This window comes from Vollenhovia emeryi, unplaced genomic scaffold (assembly GCF_000949405.1).
Source record: "Vollenhovia emeryi isolate VEMERY1.0 unplaced genomic scaffold, V.emery_V1.0 DF939213.1, whole genome shotgun sequence".
In the NCBI taxonomy this organism is placed as follows: Eukaryota; Metazoa; Arthropoda; class Insecta; order Hymenoptera; family Formicidae; genus Vollenhovia; species Vollenhovia emeryi.
This window is the reverse complement of record NW_011967153.1, coordinates 79,041-99,957: the sequence shown is the minus strand read 5'-3', so window position 1 is coordinate 99,957 and position 20,917 is coordinate 79,041. Positions and strand designations below refer to the sequence as shown.

The following is a 20,917-nucleotide window of genomic DNA, read 5'->3' as shown; positions in this document are numbered from 1 at the left end:
TTAGGCAGAAACAACCCGACACTGAACTGTTCCTTGACAGATATTACATTTATATGATCAATCAAGTGTAGAGAGAAAGGTGAAGGGATAAAGGAAGGGGGAAGTTAGTTGGCTAATTAAATTTAAAACAAAATTGTATAACTATGTTAGACAGGTAACATCCATCTACTCCTCAAAAACAGCACCGAGACAATCTTGAGTCGAGACACCGACGAATATTTCGCAAATGACGAGGAGATAATCACGTGGGCATTTTAAAAGGATCCGTCCACTTTGATATTAATACGCTGCAGGAAAATAATTTCAGCGATACTTTCACTTGCCAGGCTCGGCGAGAGCGAGGTAAGACGTTTCACGACACGCACAGTTTGTCGCGGGGCCGTCTTCGTTTTCTTCTCTTCGCTTCTCTCCTCTTCTCCGATCGGAGAAGGGTGCCACGTACGACGCCGTCGGGTCATCAATCGCTGGTCGACTCTCGCACGGCGTATACGCCAGCGGCCGCTCCGGAGACTCCGCGTATCCCGCGTTAACGGTTGTTTCTTAACGCGACACGAGGAAAGGAGGCTCGTCCCTCGAGGAGCCGTGTTTCTTCGAGTACGAAAGGCGCGTTAAGAATCAGTCTGCTCGTCGAAGCGGCCACTTCCGGGCAGCTGTCGGTCGAGGGTAGTCCTGTCGCCCGTACGAAGGCAGGCGTTTCGCGTCTTCGGGAGACCGATCGACGTGAATTTTCTCGGTGTGTGACTGAATTCTGTAAAAAAAAAGTTCTCTGAAGAATAAACATTGCTATTCGGTGCGCCAGAGGTGCTGGATTTGGAAATGAAATCTCCGTCTCGCGTGCAGGTAAAGCTGAAACGTTTGTTATCAAGATGTCTTTTATATTCTTTTGTATTCTTTTATTGCCTCTTTCAACTCGTCCTTCCACATTCTTTGCTGTCTCCCTGGTGTATTTTCGTGACTTGAAATAACCGCGGTAGGGCTCCGTTCGAAATCTTCGATACTTTGCGGCGAAGATATTCGCACCTACGAATAGAGCGAATCGTCGATCGTTTTGCGACAGATGCCTTTTACTAGTGATCTACTTTCGAAATACTTTGCCAGTGTCAAGACTGGCTGCAATTGATTGTGCATTACTGATTACACAATTAGAAATATTCATTCTGTAATTAGTAATACTTTACAATTATAGAATTTAGTGTATTATAATTAATTACATATAATTGATTATAATATATTATAATCGACTGCAGTCAGAATGTACAGTGGCTTCTGCGATTCTGATTTAGCATATTAAACGTAGAGGAAAGTCTTCTATTATGAGATAGGCTTCTAATATGAGACATCAGGTTTTCAATATCAAACTTTAATCTCAAATCTTGATTCGCAACGATTGCACGATCTAACAATGAATTTTCCACTGAACAGATTTCACTCCCAGGGCAATAAATTCTCGATGAAGCTAATAGGCGATGCCTGTTAATTTAGCCAAAAACCCTGCTATCTCGTATTAGGAGCTTATCTCATAATAGGGGACTCTCTACACTGAGATTACGGATGGACAAGAAACTCGTGGAAAAGTTCCGAGACGTGCCGTGCACCATTCGATACCAATTCGTTGATGAGAATCGTCGATTAGGTACCTGTAGATCTCTGCAGAGTGTGCATTATTCAAAGAATAAAGTTTTATAACGGTAAAGCGTAATCTTCACGGTTGAGTTGCAATCTAAGTAAGGGTTTATCGCGGTTTCTATTTGCGAGCACACTCTCGTATTTGCGTTTCATTAGAGATGCACGGATTACCGTTGCTTTCGTAATAGAGTCAGAGCAATCGGACAGATATGCCCGAACGTGAAATCAAAGCGATACACACGGGAACGTCAGGTATGGGATATTCTATCCGCACGTAAAATATTACATTATCGGCGTTGCAAATGTTACACGTAATAAAAGTCATGCATACAAATGCGTCGTACGTGTTTGAATAATTCTGACATTAATATGGAAAAATCCCCAACGGTTATACATTTAGATGAAAAGCGTCTATGTTTAAAGTAAAATTATTTCTCCCCTCTCGTTAACTCCCACCCGTGGCATTTTCATTGATCTTATTATTTTTACGCCGGATATTTCAATGTATTTGTACGTTTTAATGTACATATTTTGTATATGCAAGAGTCTCCAAGTCTTTCTCGTATCTGTGCACAAAGTTATAAACGGAATTCTATCCTGAATTCTTGGCGTGAATATTAATGATCGTCTGTATTAAGTTTTACTATCTATTTCAAAGTAATATCAAGCCACCAAAGCGATATTATCGACTATATAACAACGTAAAAGTAATTTGTTCGATTATACTTCAAGATAAAAGAGTAAAAAAACGTCCGATTCTTCTTTGTTGTACCCAATTTAACGCTTCGCCGGTTTATATAGAATTTACCACGGAAATCCACGCATATTAATTTCATTGCACTGATTCCAAAACCTGTCTCGTTACCCTTGAAATAAAATAACTTGCACTAATAAAGTGCCTTTGCTCGATGTAGTGTGTCGAAAAGTATCTTTCTGTTCAGCAAGTTCTCGTTGCCTTTCCAAGCAGAGCAAGTGTTTCCAAGTTATTTTTCCTATTAAAGTAGGTTACAAAATGCACAGATCTTCTCGTCGATCTTTCTGCCGAATATTGAAGTGCCCATTGTACTTGTATTTAATAAAGTGATTTTATACGTGTACGTTATGCGAAAAATGAGCAATTTGTCCGAATACTGAGAAGAAGTGGAAATATAATTCAGCGTCTGGGCGACTCGGGCGTCGGAGGCGTCTCCCACACACGCGATATTGGTGAAATTAATTTCTATTGCGGTCCCATTAAGAGAAACGATATCTTGCTTAAACACTCGTATTTGCACGTGTATGCCGAGTGGGGGCACCGACGATAATGACGTGAAAGTGTATCCACTACGCCGCTCCAGAACAATTCCACGTCGTGCCCAGCTCGAGATACCGTGGGAGTAAATTACCGTAAACTCCACGTGTCTGATCAAAAAATTCGCTTTACTTGCGACACCGCGCGCGGTTGTCTCTTTAAATGTCTCAGGCACCTGCACGGGATTTGCCGTTACCCGCTTCCGACACATCGAACACTATGTATTGTCGCTTGTAATCCACGACATAATTAGCGGCGGAGTGCAAAGTCATGCAAAGGATATAGCGGGAAAAGAAAACGAAGACGAGTAACCGCCGGATAGAAAAGGCTGGCAAGAAAGGAGTAGCAGATCTTAACATAAGTGAGAAAATAAGTAACGGGGTGGTTCGGAGCGAGGCACGCACGTAAAGATTGAAAGACAATTGGGATAACTAATCAATACGAGACGCGCGAGAGAAAGGTGAAGAGAAATGGGGACCAAAGATCGCGGAACTCGTACAGGAAGGAATAGGGAAACCCGTGGAGACAGAGGCCCGGTTTTTCATTTTCTGGTTAATTGTTAACCAGAGGTTTAGTCTCTGTCTCTTCTTAGATAATAACATAGAAACAAAAATGGAGAGTTGACCAACTTCTGGTTAGCAGTTCACCAGAAAATGAAAACCCGGACCAGAGACGTGCAAAGTCGAAGGGAGGCGTAAACGGGAGCGGGTGGACTAGAGAGGATAGAGAGGGCCAGGAAGAGACGAGGGACAGACGTCCTTGCCCCGGACTAGTCCGTAACTGTGCCCTCGTGCGCACGGGCGTCCGTGGAGAACCGATAATGACGTGAAAGTGCATCCACGAGGAGCGAGGAGGCAGGCAGGCAGGCGCGCAGCAGACCGCCGTTCTCCTGGCGGTCTCGCCTCGTCCAGGACAATCCCCTGGATCGTGGCCGGGCCGGCTTGGAGAAATTGTCTGCCTCTCGACGATCGAAGTGCTCGCCTGGCCGAGGTGGTGAACGTCTCGTTCGCCGCGCGGTCGCTCAGTCGCCTCCTTTCCTCGAGTGCGTTTTCGCCGCAGCTGCCGCGAGAGTTGGTTTTTTTCTTTTCTCCGACACGCGCGTTCAAAGGTGACGGTCCGCGAACAGTTCTCAGTGAGGTGATATCGAGGGACTCCTCTTTTCCTTTTCTTGTGATAAACGTGCCAATTGGAGACGGACCTCGTCTGCACGTTCGACGATTTAGGTACGAATACCCGGGAGAGAACAAAACTGATTTATTGTGTTCGACTTTACATTTGTATATGTGAGTAACGTATGAAGCCGTTCCTTTAATTATGGAAGGATTATTGAAATTGAGACTGTTAGCAAGAACAGATAAGATTAAAGGATCTGTGTTTCTCTCAAGAGCGTTCACAGATCCTACAAGATAAATCTGGTATACATATATTAAGCTCTAAACCGTTACGCACACATTACATCAATGAGTGATGTTTTATACATGAAGATACATCAATCTTCATATATGCGACGTGCATTCCTTTCTTTTTGGTTGTAAATTTCTCTTTTATTAATTATTTAATTGTATTAAGTAGCGGCTCTTAACGTCGCAGTTTTATTTTGAAAATTAAAACTCACATTTCCCGCTCAGAGAATCTGAAAAGAATTTCTCCCGAATCCCCCAATGATGAAATCAATTCGTTTTCCATCCCGTTTCGGTTCTAAAAACATGAAAGAGTTCAAGAGAATTCGCTTTGCGCCATCAACGCTGACCTCTTGTTCAGATACAAAAGGAATTCTTCGTATTCGGAACAACTATAATTTACTTCCATAAGAAGGCAAAAGGAATATTTCTATGGAATTCTTTTTCAACTGGCGGAAAGGAATTCTTCCTTTTAAGCAGATCACGCTAATTTGTAAAGAATTTTAAATTATCAACGCGAGAAGAATTCTATTTCGAAGCATACAATTACGTTGACGTAATTGATATTCTTCACGTCAATTTCTTATTCTTCGTCAATAAAGTCCGTTTCTATAGCTCTTCGATAAAACTTTGAAACTGTTATTAAGCTTGATGGTTTTTAAATTAATGAACATTTTCTTCAATAACGATGGTAATATTAAACGATAAATATAGACTTGCTGAAAAAACGCCAAGGAACGGCACTCTATGCCGAGCGGAAGTTTCAGCAGCGGTAAACGACCGATCATGTGATTTACTCGCTCCCGCCACAATGCGCACGGCGATCGACGTGCATTTATTTAAAAAAAAAGTCGATCCCTAAACCGTCCGACACTTCCTAGAGAGTTATGAAGTATTTCTTCTTTACAGTGAACGGGGACGCTAATATCCCCGAAGCGGCGAGCGGGAGGCGCGCAGGAGATGCACCTTGCCGATACCCAGGCTTGCTGTTCTTAAAAAAAAAACCCCACGGAAGCGGACAATTGGACACGCGATCGTCGTCTTTGGCGGTTATTCGTCGCCGTTGACACCGGACACGCTCACGAGGGAAAGAAATCCGCGATGACTCCTCGAGCCGGCCAGATTCTGGAGGAGCGCTGACAAAGCGCGAGAGCCGCGATCGCAGAGAGAGAGGAGAAGAAGAAAAAAATGACCGTCGCGATGGAGCACAAACGGAAGAGCTCGTGGGACTCGAAGGTGAGATTCGAATATGTGGCGCACTTTCCCTTCGCCGGTTCTCCATGCTTTCTTCATTATCCCGTCGCGTTATTAATTAGGGAGCCGGGCCGTCGTGCGAAAAGCGTCGCGACTCGTGCGAGGAATCGCGCGCGGAGACGCGAGGCGTCACGAATCCCGTGGCGAAGGAATGCATTGTTTAAGCGCGCGGCGAGGATATGAGTAACGGCGATACCGTTCGCGATACTTTCCAGTTTCTACGGATCGATCTCCCGACGTCCTAACGGGGCCTCGGGGCAGATAAATCGTGATAAATCCCCCGCGCGAGCGTTTGAAACGTGCGCATTTTCGAACGGAGTCAGCGCACTCCACGAAGCGCGTATCGTGCACCACCTTTGTTCGAACTTGCACTTAAACTTGCTACGTTGGAAGTCCTGTGCGAGCGGAGAACGCGAAATGGCGCAATGCTGCTTTGTTGCCCCGACTGTCTCGTGGGCTGGCTTTGCAAATAATCATTTCGCAGATAAGGTGCCCGCCCATTCTATTATCCAGAAATGATGCTGCAGATTGGAGCGGTGGAACAATTGCGGGATAAACATAATCGCTCCCATAACTCGCCGCTGACATTTGAGCCGGCGTACATCGCCCGTGGCGAGAAAGCGCGATTCTGATTAATTTAATCGACTCTCTCACGGCGTAACATTGTAATATATGTTTCTTTTATTCGCGGGGCGAAATAAAACGGGATTAATTTTGCTCCTCGCGCCGGCGTTCTTCCAGCCGTAAGAAAACTGTGCCCCGCGCCGAATGAATCAGCCGCGCGCACAACAACGTTCGGTGAAAGTCGCGTCGCGCATCGAGCGTTGGTGCTCACCTTCGTCCTTCGATTAATTATTCTGATTAATTTTCTCGCACTACAACGCGGTGCAAAGGCCACTGAAAGGCCAGGGGGATTGTCGCGGGAAGGAAACTCAACCTTGAACTCGCGCGTTTACTCGGTCGTTGATACTCAAATACTCCGCGTTGTTCCGATTTCTGAATGTTCGCTGACAATGCCGTTATCTGCCATTTTATGTGGATATCCGTTGCGTAGAGATTTTTATCAGGACGTAGATTTTGCTCGCATATGTAATCGCGTTTACACTGTAAAAGAATTACATGTAAAATTACAATTCCCTAGTAGCGCGGTGCATTGGTTAAACATTGGCTAAATATTGGTCCAATGTTGGTTATATTAGAAATGCATTGGCCGATATTGCCCATCGTAAAGCCAATGTTGGTCATGGAATAAATGTAAATATTGCATGACTATAATTATATAATATTAGATTTATGTTGAAAGTGCGTTGGCCAATATTTAACAATATAATAAGAATATTGGTTTAATATTGTACCAATATTGGTACAATATTAGACCAATATTGCTAAATAGACATAGTGGCTAAATAAAAAAAGGCGTCCGTTTTACAATATTGAGCCAATATTAGGAATATTGGCTTTACATTATTTCCCAATATTGCGCCAACATATTGTGCTACTAGGGTTATTATTTTTATTTTCTTTCCGCACGAAGAAGTTCCGACTTAACTCCAACAACTCGTTGTAAAGCGTACGATGTTTATCGTCTTTCTCGCTACGAATTATGCGAGCACAGTTCTGATTGAGAAATAAAACGCTTACGGTACTTGCCATTTCCAATAGCATTTGTGATATTACAAGATTAAGAAAGGTCTAATATTGTATCAATATTAGACCAATCTTGCCAAATAGACATATTGGCTAAATAAAAGAAGGCGTCCATTTTACAATATTGGGAAAACTAGATTTACATTATTTTCCAATATTGCGCCAATATATTGTGCTACTAGGATTATTATAGTGGATAGTATTGGGACCATCTATTAAAGGTGTATATTTACAGTAAATTTACAACTTGTATAGGTAAAATTATAATTTATATAATAAGTAACCTCCTTTTACTTGTGTAATCGCTACACTTATTATGTATGTAATTTTACATACTTGTTTTTGCAGTGTATTTAATTACATGCTCGCTGGTTTAGCAAAATTATCGCTCGCTTTTCTTCAGCGAAATAATATGCACTTTAGTTTTTATACATTTAATATCGCTGATTAGTAAATGGAGGAATATTTGAAAATCTGGATCTCGAATACTTCGCGTGCGAACGGATCGTCGACTTTTGAAGCGTTGCACGCAAACGACTGAAAGACAAGACGCGTCGAGACGATTCGTGGTTTGCAAGCTGATACCGTACAGATTATTTTTTGCGGTCGCGTTCGTCACCGCCGACTGTTGAATTATCGTGGACGCGATTGTTACACCGACGATAAATTATGTAAAGCCGCGCAGAGTCCGCGCATTCGTCGGACGCGTAAAATGCGTTGAGGAGTCGTAACTCGGTCGAAATACCAAGGTTTCCCCAGGTTCGTTCAACCTCGTTCTCCAACGCTGTATCACAAATATCTGCATGCGTGACGCAAAGATATTCCTGGTAGTCGGTTTCTTTCCGCAACGTCAGAGGAAGAGAGTTGGAGAAAATATGACGACTGATGGCAGCAACTCTTTTCCGAGCGGACAATGATCCTGCGTCTTGTTGTCGGTCGCTTCAATGATTCATCCTTTGAAAAGGAGACCAAGAGACTCGTTCCGGGCGCTCGTAGAGGTTCAATTGAACCGATAACGTTCAATTAGCGAGATTCCTTCATAAATAGTCGTAATTGCCTAGTGCGAACGCCGGTTAGACGCTAGTCCACTTTAGCGTCCACCTCTTCCTCGGCGTCAGAAGCCTGATCCATCTGGTTTTCATCTCCAGATCGATTGACCTTGTTCTCCAATGACCCCCCTTGGCCACGCGAGTACCTACGCACTCGGCGGCGAGTTGACGAGGAACTAGGCTGACCGGAATGGAGAGCGATGCGTTAGGTGGGCTGGGTCGTCTGGGTTGGGCCGTCGTCATCTGCTCTATCCCCGATACCGTTACCTCACGGACACCCGATCTCGCTGGGTATTCTTCAAAATCGCGCGCGACGCTTGTCGCCGGCGCGACGTCAAACTCGGATGACCGATGGCGGTGTCTGATTGAATGTCAGGAAGCGTCTCGCATCGATAATTCCACAACGGCGTATTCCTTGTTATCTATTGAAAGCCAGGTACACGGTGACACCATCCGTCATATCTCTGTTCGCCGAACTTTGGATTTTTCGACTTGACCTATTTCTTGGAATTCTAATTTTTTCATATTCTATAAATGACATTTTAATTCCATCTTATTATAATCACGATATAATATTATGGATATGGTAGCTCAAATTTTGTAAATCAAAGTAATCGTACACGGAGAGAAGTTTCTTTTGAAATTTATCCTGGAAATTATGTGGGACAACATTCTGAAGAACTTTGAGAGTTTTTGAAATTTTACCGCACATTTTACAAGTAAAATATACATATACTAATTGTAAGTATAATCACTAGCATAATTACATAAAATTTCTTGAGATGCCGTGTTGTCCCACGATTACTATATAATTAATTTGCAGGGCAAATTTTAAAAGGAAATCCTCTCCGTTATAATCGTAAGTAGAAAATTGTGCCATTTAAATGTTGAGGATCGTCTCGGAATTGCGCGTTCAAATCGCATAACTGAACCCTGGAATTTGGAATGGCGCGGAACGATTGGAGGTAATTTTCTGCCGTATGTATGCCGATTATTCTGATGACGAAGACGACAGATTGCAGATCGGAGATCAACTCCGCTGTCATTTTTTTCACGGCTGCCTCTGGCTGAGGAGCTACGGCGTCACGTTCCGGCGGCTTACTTGTCACTACGTGGACAGTGTGACTGAGCGGATTGTAATTCAAGACGGACAGAAACTCGTTCCTAGATTCTTGCTCTTTTGGAAAGGTGGCCTGGCGTTTGGTATAACGGTTATAACGGTCAGGAAAGTCGCTAGAGAACAGTAGCTCCGATGACGCTCTACAGATTCTTTCCGCCGGTCATCGACACTTATTCTTTTCACGGTTGATAATCGACCGACAATTTTCCGGTGACGTCGAAAAGAGGCCACGTCCCGCTTGCATTATCATTTGCATTGCGCACACACGATCGATTCCGTTTGCACAATATTCGTAAATCAGCTCGTACACGGAGAGAATTTTCTTTTAAATTTTATTCTGAAAATCATGTAATCGTGGGACAACGTGGCATTTTGAACAACGTTATGGCAGTTCTTTGAACTTTTACTAGTAAAATATATGGTAAAGTTTCAGAAAACTCTCATAAAATTCTTCGAAATGCCATGTTGTTCCACGATTACATGATATTGAGTAAAAACTTTATGACAGTTCTTTTAAATTTTACCAGACAGTTTACGAGTAAAATGTATAATAAACACAAGTACAATTATTAGTAAAATGTATGGTAAAGTTTCAAAAGACTCATACAAAATTCTTCGAAATGCCATGTCGTTCTACGATTGAACAGAATTAATCATTCATTTAATCAATACCAATAAGTCCGCAGATTGATATACAAAACGTAGTAACAGTTACGGAATAAAGTAATGTAAAACGTTAAGTACAGAATTTTCAATTTCGTACGCGGGACAACGAACTCTCAACGTTCGTTGTTGTTTTTCTCCCTACGCGGTATCGTGCGACGTTATTCGGGCAATTGTTTACCTGAAGGTCGCCGCGCTATCATTCGCTCGCCGAACGTCGAGCCGGCAAACAGTGGCTAGAGTCGCTCCGTGCGTGTTATTACTTTTGCGTTATCGGTTTCCAAGACTCGATCGCGACGAATTAAGGGATAAAACGCTATTGATTTGGACACTTTTATCAGTAACAAGTAACGTTCCTCGATTAATTATTAAGTTTCTGCAACTTGTAATGAGAAACGAATTGCATATCGAGGCGACGGCTCTTTGTCAACGTGTACGTAGATATTTCACGAGACTAACTCATCTAAAATATGAAGATAAATCGTGGTACTTTGTCGCGGTTACATCTCGTTTACGCGCCGCGCTTTTGATTATCTGTCGATTTCATGTAATTTGTTCCATTTTCGGGAAAAGAGAGAAATTTGTACGATTTTGACGTTCGCGTTATAGTTCGCTCTGTCGTTCTTTGCAACTTGAACGGGCAGGAAGTAAAGAAAGTCGCTTATTACACGTCGTTACATTATATAAATCGAACATTATCTCGATTAACTGTTGCAATTAATAACAACTACTTATCGCTGGAAATTTCGCTCACATAATTTATTTCTAGGATTAGCTTGAATGACAAAGATTGTAAAATATGTTTCATTGCGGACTAATAACCATTTCTTTACTGCAGATTATGCTTCCGATGCTCGCGTTGAGTTTTATATCGCCAATTCAAAAGTGATTTATCCATTATCCTATTTTTCCGAATCAAAAATGCAAGTTGTTAGTTTGAGTAATTTGTATGATAGAAAGTCATGCGACATTTGTTAATAATATTTCGTGCGTTTCGCGGTATTTCACGTTGCGTACGGGAGTGCTCGAAATTTCGCGCGATCGATGATTTTCGCGAGTGAGTGTTTTGTGAGTGCAACAAGGAAATCTAAGAGGAGGAAGCCTAGGAGGCATCGGGCAACGGCGGAGAAATGGTGAGGTAAGTGTCTTACATTTTGATGTTATTTGCTACTTGTGCAAAATAAAGCATCTGTTCTGTGTTTTTATTTTATTTATTCAAATGATTCGAACGAGGATTCGAATAAGTGTTAGAGACAAAACCATATGTATAAAATGTTGTGAGTTTATATTTAAAAGGAAGACTTTCTCAGTATTCTATATAAGTATTTTAATAAATACCTATTTTAAAAATATAAAGTATTATATATTTAATACAATAATTTCGATTTTACATAATTAGTCCATAATAATACACATATTTGTATTTTTACAGTTTAACATTATATATAATTGATACGATGTACAACTCCGTTGTTGCGAATCGTATCAGTGAGTGATAAATTACTTTTTATTTTAAATTGACGTTGCGCATACAATTACTTCTTTGCGTGTATACAAATTCTTAAAAATATACAATGCTCAACCACAAACTTCGCGCGCGAGGCGCGCGTTTTGTCATTTCTATAGTAATCAATATAAACGAGGAAAAAATTCCGCGATTTTTCTTCGAAATGTAGGACCTACAGATTGAATCGTCATTAAGATACCGTTGCGAGATATTTCCCTTGTATCTTAAAACGCGATCATCTCTTCAACGATTATATAGAAACGCTTCTTTCTCTTAAACATTAATTTTTACATAAACCCGAGGTTTCTCTTTACGCGCGGTTTCACGGGGACATAAACTCGACGTAGCTTCTCATTTCGGAGTGGAAGCAATCTTTGTTCATCGGTAGAGAGCGGTTCAATGAATCGGCGACGTTTACAACGGTCGTTACGCATCGGTCTATTATTATGGCGATGTCCGATATGGTACCACATGCGGATGGAGGAGGAGGGGGGGGGGGGGCAGGTAAATTTAACGCCAAGACCATGTGAACTTTCACAAAAGTTTCTGGCCGTGGAAAGCGCTTTTTCTGTCTGCGGGAGCCTAATTTTTCCCCCCGGCCTTGAAGTCACTGACCGCGCCTATTAACGGAAGAGCTCGAAATGCGCCGGTCAGCCCGAGCGTGTCTTAATCTCTTCCTGCAATCGCTACCGAGCGGCACTGCGTTTATCCGCGCTGAATTCTACTTTCCAATCTGGTGCGTCTACCAGATCGGATCGGCTCGTCTCAAGCGCGAAACGGCCCATTATCGAGATCGGCAACTCACAACCGCGGTCAACCGCGTCGATCTTACCCGGCATTTGCATTCCCCTTTTTACGTGGCCTCCCGCCGATAATGGCTTTGTTTATTTGCGCCGTTACAGATCCGCGAGTGAGGCACTAACGACGCTCGCGTACATGTTTCTCGCAGCAATGACCGTTTTATAAGAATTCAGCCTCGTAGGAGGAGGATTCGAAGGCGGAAGTCCGCGTGCGCGCGTTCCTCCAGTCTCGCCCCGCATTTAGCGCGAAACGCGGTCGTCCGATCATGAGTTTTGTTCTTCGGATAAATTGTTCTAAATTGGGTTGAAAACTTTTCATCATCGAAGATAGAGACTAAGGTATTTTAAATTGTTGGAAGTAACATGGAAATATAAATAATATAAATTTTATTGTTTAAATAAAATTAATTTTTTTAAATACTATAGTATGCCATTTTTTTTAATACTGTGGTATACCAATCGTTCTTCATTACAAGAATTCTTTTCTCTCTTCGCGCGAGCATCTTTCGACATGAAGGTTTTCTTTCTTCGTGGAAGATCGTCCTGACCTTTTCGCTTTACTGGCGACCGAGGAATCGCCAGATACTTTTACTTCGCAGCATTCAAACGCATCGCCAATCTTTTGTTGCTTGTCGTGGAAGGAAAACTGGTCGTGCTTGCTTTCCGGTTTATTCTTTCGCTTCGGAAGCCTCGGCAACGGATATGTCGTGTGTGCATGAGAAAGGCTTTTCAGCGGAAACATTATTCGTTACCGAACTAGGCTAAAACAGCGCAAAGGCAGCATGCGAACTTTCATTTGACTTTCGTAATGTGTTTCGCACCATTGTTCGCCAAAGTTAGTCTTTTTGTCGCTATCGTAAATCTTATGTAACGATCAAACGAAATAGCAGTATACTTTTAGTTTCAATTGACGCTAGACATTTACAAACAATCTGCACCGAAATGTCATTGTTAACTGCGCTTGAAAATACGTTTGTCATATTGTCCCACGATTACATGATTTTCAGGGTACACTGAGAGAAAAATATAGTTATTTTTGGCCTCAACCATATTTTTATGATTCCTCCAACGTAAGTTATGGTTGACAATGTACATTGTTAGGTCAACCATAACTTACGTTGGAGGAATCATAAAAATATGGTTGAGGCCAAAAATAACTATATTTTTCTCTCAGTGTAAAATTCCAAAGAAAATTCCCTCCCCGTGCAACATTGGCTATGGAATAAATGTAAATATTGCACGATAATAATTATGCAACATTATATTGGAAATGCATTAGCCAATATTTAACAATGTAATAAGAAAGGTCTAACATTTTATCAATATTAGACCAATCTTGCTAAGGGCCAGTTTCACAAACGTCGTTTAACCGCTAACCCATGGTTAATTGATCCTCTGTCTCTTCTTGGATAACAAGATAGAGAAAGATAGGAAGTCGATTGAACTCTGGTTAACAGTTAACCGACGTTTGTGAAACTGGACCTAAGTAGACATATTGGTTAAATAAGAGAAGGCAAAATACTAGACTTACATTATTTCCCAATATTGCGCCAATATATTGTGCTACTACACTCTCAGAAAGGATTTCTGTTACCGAGACAAAAAATATTCTTGACGCATTTATATTTCTCACAACCTCATTTAGTATAAAAATAAGACAATATCAAAATAAAATCAATAATTCTTATTCTCCTCTATCGAATTAAAAAAGATTGACTTACTATATTGAGACAAGAGTAAACTTATATAAATGTGAGTTTATATATTCTTGCGTTTAGAAGAAATTTTCCCTCCATCTTACAACGCATGAAGTTGGCACCACGATATTCGACAAAGGACGATTCTAGATTTGAGAATTTTTCAATTAAGATTAAAATATTCCTTTCTGATCTATAATAAATACGATTGGCGCTATATCGATCCTATTTTTATGATACATTCGAGTGTAATAGCATTGGGTCCGGAAATTTGTTCTGTCGGTGTAGGGTTGTTATTTTAATTTTCATTCCGCCCGAAGAAGTTCCGACTTAACTTTTCAGCAACTCGTTGTAAAGCGTTACGATGTTTATCGTGCTTCTCGCTACGAATTATGCGAGCGGGGTTCGAATTGAGAAATGAAACGCTTACGGTGCTTGCCATTTCCAATAGCATTTGTGATATTACATCAGAGCCGATCATGCGGAGCAAGTAAAACTCGTGCGCAGTCCAATGCATTGTTCGCGAAACTGATATTGCGAATACTGATATCACGAACGAAAGGCAACTTCTCGCACCCAGTAACATCGTACTATCACCGGTTTCATAACCGGGCGTGAGGGGGGCCCAGCATTTTTACAAGTCGCTTTTATATAACGACACGGTGCAGGGAACTTTTCCGCAACCGCGATTTTGCGGTTTTGTGGGGAAATATTTTACCGTTAACGTTGCGAACTGCGCACTCGCGTATCTCGTATGCGGGTTACATTGTGTATTAATTAAGACGTTAAATAATTAAACTTAATTCTAAAGCGCGTGCAAAAGATACAGAAACGTTTTCCAGGCTTCCTCTCGCAACGATGTTTCCTTAAAACTTTGCTACGAATTTCGCGAGTATCATCACAGTTAATTGCTCCACATTCTGCATCTCTTATATTTTCTTTTAACTTTCCTCAAGGCACCGAACTTGCACCTCGCTAAACAACAGGCGCGACGAATCGATTGAATCGCGAACTTTTGACACAGTTTAATAAACCCATATCCTGCAATTACACGCGGGCGTGTATCCGTATCGGTTTAACTCGCCTTAATTAGATAATCGCTGCTCGGGCGTGAATCGCGCCGCGGAAGTGATTGAAAATAAAATTCGAGATAGCATCTCGTTCACCAGCCGCCGCGTAATGCGTGTTTGTGTCTAAACACGGTTCCCATGTGTGTGCACCGGGTCGCGTGAGAAAATCGGTCGACTCTCACGGACGTCGTTCGAGTATCCACTGTTACCTAATGTTCAGATTGTTGCGCCCGCGCTCTAATCGTTCGGCGTCTTTACTCAGAGTGCGTCAATTAGAAACACCCTGTGATCAGAGACTGGCCATAAGAGTTCGTCAAATTCCTGCGAGTGAGAGACATAGGCTATCTCACTCTTCTACGGTTCTACGATCGTAGAAGAGTGAGATAGACCGTGTTTCTCTCTCACTCGCGGGAATTTGACGAACTCTTATGGCCAGTCTCTGCTTACAGGGTCTCTAGAAACACCTGCAGTAAATACGAGCAGGATCAACGCGCGCGCGCGCGACAGGATCAGCTGGCAAGTGGAAGAGGCCACGTGTTGATTTAGGCGGGTTTCGGCCTTTAGTCCTGCGCGACCTTTGCGGCGAAAAGCAACCCGTAATCCAGGCGCTCTCTCGCTCTCGCCCATCCTGGTTGCACAGGCGCGATCCTTCGCGCCGGAGCGTGTGCCGGGCGTAGCATTTGAGCGAACGGAGCGGAGGCGTAGACACATCGGAGGTGCCTCGTTGTGGGCCGCGCGCTGCAGCCGAGCGCGGAGGTGCATCGCGCGCGGCGGGGAACGCGATTAAATAGACGGAGGCTTGCCTATTTAAATAATTTACTCACCCGGGTGACCCGGGTCGCTTGGATGGATGCGGACTCACGCTTGTGCACGACAGCCGCGGTCAAGCGTGTAGCTTGTACGCACGGTTTCCGTCGTCGACACCGTCGTTAATATCATCGCGCGTTATGTAATTAGGAGAAGACGAAGCGTCGAGGATATCTTTATTCCTCTTCGACCACGCGGACCGACGAACCTTTCCTATCTTTTGAGAAAAGGCATTTCAACAGAAACCGTTGCAGAAAATGCCTCTATACATTGGATAGCAAGATTTGATACTCCATTACGAATGACAGCTGACCAATGCGGGCATGGTGGAACGTCTTCATCGACAAATCAAGACAGCAATTGAAAGCCATGAAACCGAAGCATGAAATGAAGTATTACCTACAGTAATGTTGGTAATTCGAACAGCTTTTAAGGAAGATCTCCAAGTAACTCCTTCAGAAATGGTTTATGAAGAAACATCAAACCTCCTCTTCTCAAGGAAGTCACTGCTGCGTATGAAAATTTCCACTCAAAAGCATTTTTCATCTGAAAGTCAATCTGTGCATCATCACTAAAAACAGTTACAAGTATAGAGCTGAATAATTCAGCTAAATATTCACTATCTTCAGTGATAATCCACTGATTTACTTTTAGAGAGTAGCGATGACGTTTTTCAAGTTTCGTTTTCAAATTCATTTTGCGCAGCACGCGAGCGAATCTCGGTTCGGATCGCGTCTCTCTGTCTCAGCTCCGAGACGGAAGTGATGCGATCGTTAATGCAGTTCGTTTCGCAATGAGGAATCACGGTAATCCCCGTCCTTTCGGACTGGTAAAAATTCATTGATGGCACGAGGGAGCGGATTGTTTCGTCAGCGGCGGAGAAAGACGCCGCCCACTATTATTTACTGAATAGTTTCAGCAATCTTGCTTTCGTAATGCCGAGGCTTTATTTCATTACAGAAAATATTGTCTTTAAATACATAGGAAGCGCACGAAATGTAGATATCGGTAGTACAGACGCTACAGTTCGCACTCACGCTGTCGATTTCCTGTTAAAGATAATAGTCGCGTGACTAACGCGAGAGATCGACTATCATAATTAATGTCCAGTGTTACTCTTTGCTTTATTTGACGTCGTGCGATTGACCGTTTCCTATTATATGATCAATAATTATTCTTCAACACATCACACATCGTTATAATCGGTAAAATTTCTCTTAGAGCAATTTGATAAACGGGATCAAATTCAGCGTCAGAGAATGTGTTCGTAAACAAATGAACGAAAAGATCCGTGTTCAAATCCACGGACACCGCTGGTTTTTTTTTCGGAATTTCCCGAAGGCAACCACCGAGAATGTCCTGCCACACATACCCCTTTAGGGGTATAGTAGGGTGGAGCGATTTTGTGTAGAGAAAAGAAAATTTTTTTTATTTTACAACGCCCGTAGGTGGAAGCGATGCGAATTTGTTTAAAAATAAAAATTTGAAAAGTTTTGACTCGATCGGAGCTTATCTTCTGCCTCGAACTTCAGTTTGAAAATTTGATTATAGGAGTAGGTCATTTTGTGTTTACGTGGACGTGCTCTTATACATATATTTCAATTGGTTTAATTTTTTAATATACTAGAATATAACACTTTAAACTGTTGATGAAAATAGAATTAAAAATTTCTTGAAATTTTTAATTGCGTCTTTTTAATTTTTATGATTTTACTCCTATAATCAAATTTTCAAACTAAAGTTGGAGGCAGAAGATGAGCTCCGATCGAGTCAAAACTTTTCAAATTTTTATTTTTAAACAAATTCGCATCGCTTCCACCTACGGGCGTTGTAAAATTAAAAATTTTTTTTGAATGCTCCACCCTAGGGTATAGCCCTCCAGATTGAAGGTTTTTTTCGGCAAAGTTAGCAGCCTACCGAAGATAAAGTAAAACCAAATGCTCAAAGTACCAGAACGAGCTGGATAAAACAGGCTTTAAGCTTAATACTCGAGGAAGAAGAAGAAGTATTATATTATAGATTGTTTGAAGGGCCGGGTTTATATCTCTTTTATATACTCGAAACAATAGTCATCATGTGTGTCATTAGAAAGAATCGTTATCTAATTCCTATCCGATAGAAATATGACGAGTTTGAGTGTTCTTATTGTCACTAGTGGTAAAATTAAACAAAAGTGCAAAGCTTGTAGTCAACCAGACTGGCAGGGTTTCAATAATTTACTTACAACGTATCGACCTAGTTGATAAGGACCTGGAATTGGGTCAAAACGTCATAAATAAATTATTGAAACTCTGCTAGTCTGGTTGACTCCAAGCTTTGCATTTTTGTGTGAGAAATGTGACGATTGGAAAATTTCTGTTGGTACGGCAATCTTAATTTTTGCACGACTTTGTAGACACAGGCCCATATTCTGAATCCTCTTTCACGGATGAAAGTGCCTGCAGAAGATCTTTTTCAGCCAATAAGAATCCTTCGAAACCAATTTTAGTGGCACTTTTATCGACAAAAGAAGATTCAGAATATAAACCATTGTGCTTTCAGGCTCCCTGCGTCGCGCTAATCTCCAACTCGCAACTGTCCAAGAATATCCATTTATCATTTTAAGCAGTGCATTTATACACGAAGAGAATTTTCTCTTGAAATTTACCCTGAAAATTTTGAAGAACTTTATGAGAGTTTTTTGAAAGTTTACTACTAGTAAAATGTATAGTAAAATTTCAAAAAGCTCTCACAAAATTCTCTGAAGTTTCGTGTTGTCCCACGATTACAATGTTTTCAGGATAAATTGGAAAAGGAAATTCCCTCCGTGTACTTTCCCATACGGCAAATGTATCTGAGACTTGAATCAGCTATCCGAGTGATATCTGACAATGAGTAGTCCTTACGCAATCAGATATCTCCGAGATGTGTCTATGATACATTCTGCTGCGTGGGTTGTACCGATCAAGTGCAATTAAAGTCGCCGGTGTAAAACACGAGCACGTTTCTGTCCGTAGATTTCAGTGAGCACGGTGAGCACCCGGAGATTCAGCCGTGCCGGGACACCAAGCTCGATCCTGTCGTCTGACAGCGACATTCGCTTCACGAGGAAGCTCGGCGGGCAGTATCGCTGCGGATGCTGCGTCCTCGCCGCCTTCTTGTTCTTCCTCCTCTTCTCGGGTGTCTCCATATACCTCGGCTGTAAGTATACGCCGCTGTAGAAACTGCGCAAACATGAAAGTCCGCGAGAGGATCGGGCGGAGGATGCATAATTTTCCATAAACGATTTCTGAAGAAAACGCTCCTCGACCTCCACGCTTTTCATGCAATGATTCCATAGTACACGATAGATTCTGCTGTTAACTTTAATCTTTGAAATGTTTGCTCTTTCTTTTAACGATTCAGTAACGTTCATGTCTACGCAGTAAAATAAATTTTGTAACGTGAACAAATTTATGTTGTAAACGAGCCTCTTTTTAATATAAATCCATAACAATTCCCGGATCGAAATTTTGGTACTATTTTGACACTTTTAAGGATAATTTGCACCTACTTAGCTGATCTATACACCTACTTAGACCAGCAATAACCTACTTTGATGACATTATATTTTTTACCCCCCCCCCCTTGAATCTTTAATTCTCGAAATTTACTTTAGCTCCTACTTAAAAGAACCTACTTTAATGCTTAATTGGCAAAAGTAGAAATTTCCAACACTATCAGTTTTAAAGTAGGAGTACATTTTGTACTCGCAGTTCGACCTCTTTTATTGTCTTAGGTCCTACTGTATAATAGAATTAAAGGTTCAACGTACACTGAAAAAAATTTCTGGTTGAATATGGACGAATCAGATAATTCCTTTAGGATTTACCAGAATTCCTTTAGGATTTACCAGAATTTCTGTAGGATTACAGGAATTCTGGTAAATCCTAAAGGAATTATCTGATTCGTCCATATTCAACTAGAAATTTTTTTCAGTGTAGGGCCAAATTTTCGACTCGAAAAGTGTTTTTTTTTCTAGTTTTTCGTGGTCTTCTAAACGACCTTTAATTTACAGTTATACATTTATCTATCATTAGATTGCGATACGAAGATGTTTCGAAATTAATGTAAGCCATTGAAGACTGAAGCCAGTTTTCACGAGAATGCTCATTCCGACATATCTGTCTTATTAATCTCTTTTGAGGAAAAGTCAAACACTTGAAATGCATCAGCCTCCTATTTTCGCGATTGAAGTTACTGTACTATAGAGAGATCGTTGCTCGAGAGCGATGCTCCTCTTCGTAGAAAGTAAGCGCCCTGTCGAACGATTTAATTGGCGGCACATTAGCGATGATAGACCGCGCATTATTCGAAACCTGACGCGTGTACAGTCGCCATTTGCGCCTGCGTTGCAACGATCCCGCCGCGAATGTTATTTTAAGCGAGCGCGTTATCCGCGGGGGCATTTCACTGAACCGAGACACATTTTCGTCACGCAAGCCGCTACGGCCGCTTTCACTCGCCGTAGTTGCGTACACGCGCCGAGGGTACCGCGACGAGCAAATGCAATTACTCCACGGTTAACCGGCAATCGGCGGCCCGGCGGGCGTGAAATTATCCCGCCGCGCGGTAACGCATCGCGATCGCGAATCGCAAAACGACGGATGCGTTTCACGGTGCATGAACGTTTCGCGAACGCGCGATCGCCGGCTAGTCGACGCGTTCGTCCGAATGAATGGCGTTTCCTCGTAGGCGCGTGCACTTCACCTTGGTGTATCACGCTCGGCGCGCACGCCGTGCTTACGCGCGCGTTACACGACGAGTCGGCGAGGGAGGAAAGTAACTGTATCTCGCGTTACAATGCGTTAGAGCGAGGGAGAGACGGAGAAAGGCGGGGTTTGTCACTCGAAAGATTATTATTTTGAAAAAAAAAATAGAGTGCGCAACGACAATTGCCGGGGTTTCTTTAAAATCTTGCCAATTTCGCGAGAAGAAGCTGCATAAAGCGACGAACTTACTGGAAAA

The 20,917-nt window shown here is 42.1% G+C and overlaps 1 protein-coding gene across 4 annotated transcripts in view; it reads left to right on the top strand.

Moving 5' to 3' along the window:
- The first annotated feature begins 742 nt into the window (after positions 1-742).
- Positions 743-20,917, top strand: part of LOC105561042 (atrial natriuretic peptide-converting enzyme) — a 33,443-nt gene continuing 13,268 nt past the window's right edge. For 3 of the 4 annotated variants that reach the window (XM_012010684.1, XM_012010686.1, XM_012010687.1), the window contains exons 1-3: positions 743-840; positions 5,227-5,553; positions 18,928-19,111. In XM_012010684.1, the coding sequence (XP_011866074.1) occupies positions 5,506-5,553; positions 18,928-19,111 (232 nt within the window). In that variant the 5' untranslated portion in view covers positions 743-840; positions 5,227-5,505. Of the gene's footprint in view, positions 841-3,930; positions 4,141-5,226; positions 5,554-18,927; positions 19,112-20,917 lie in introns of those variants that run through there. The other variant, XM_012010685.1, reaches the window with a different exon arrangement.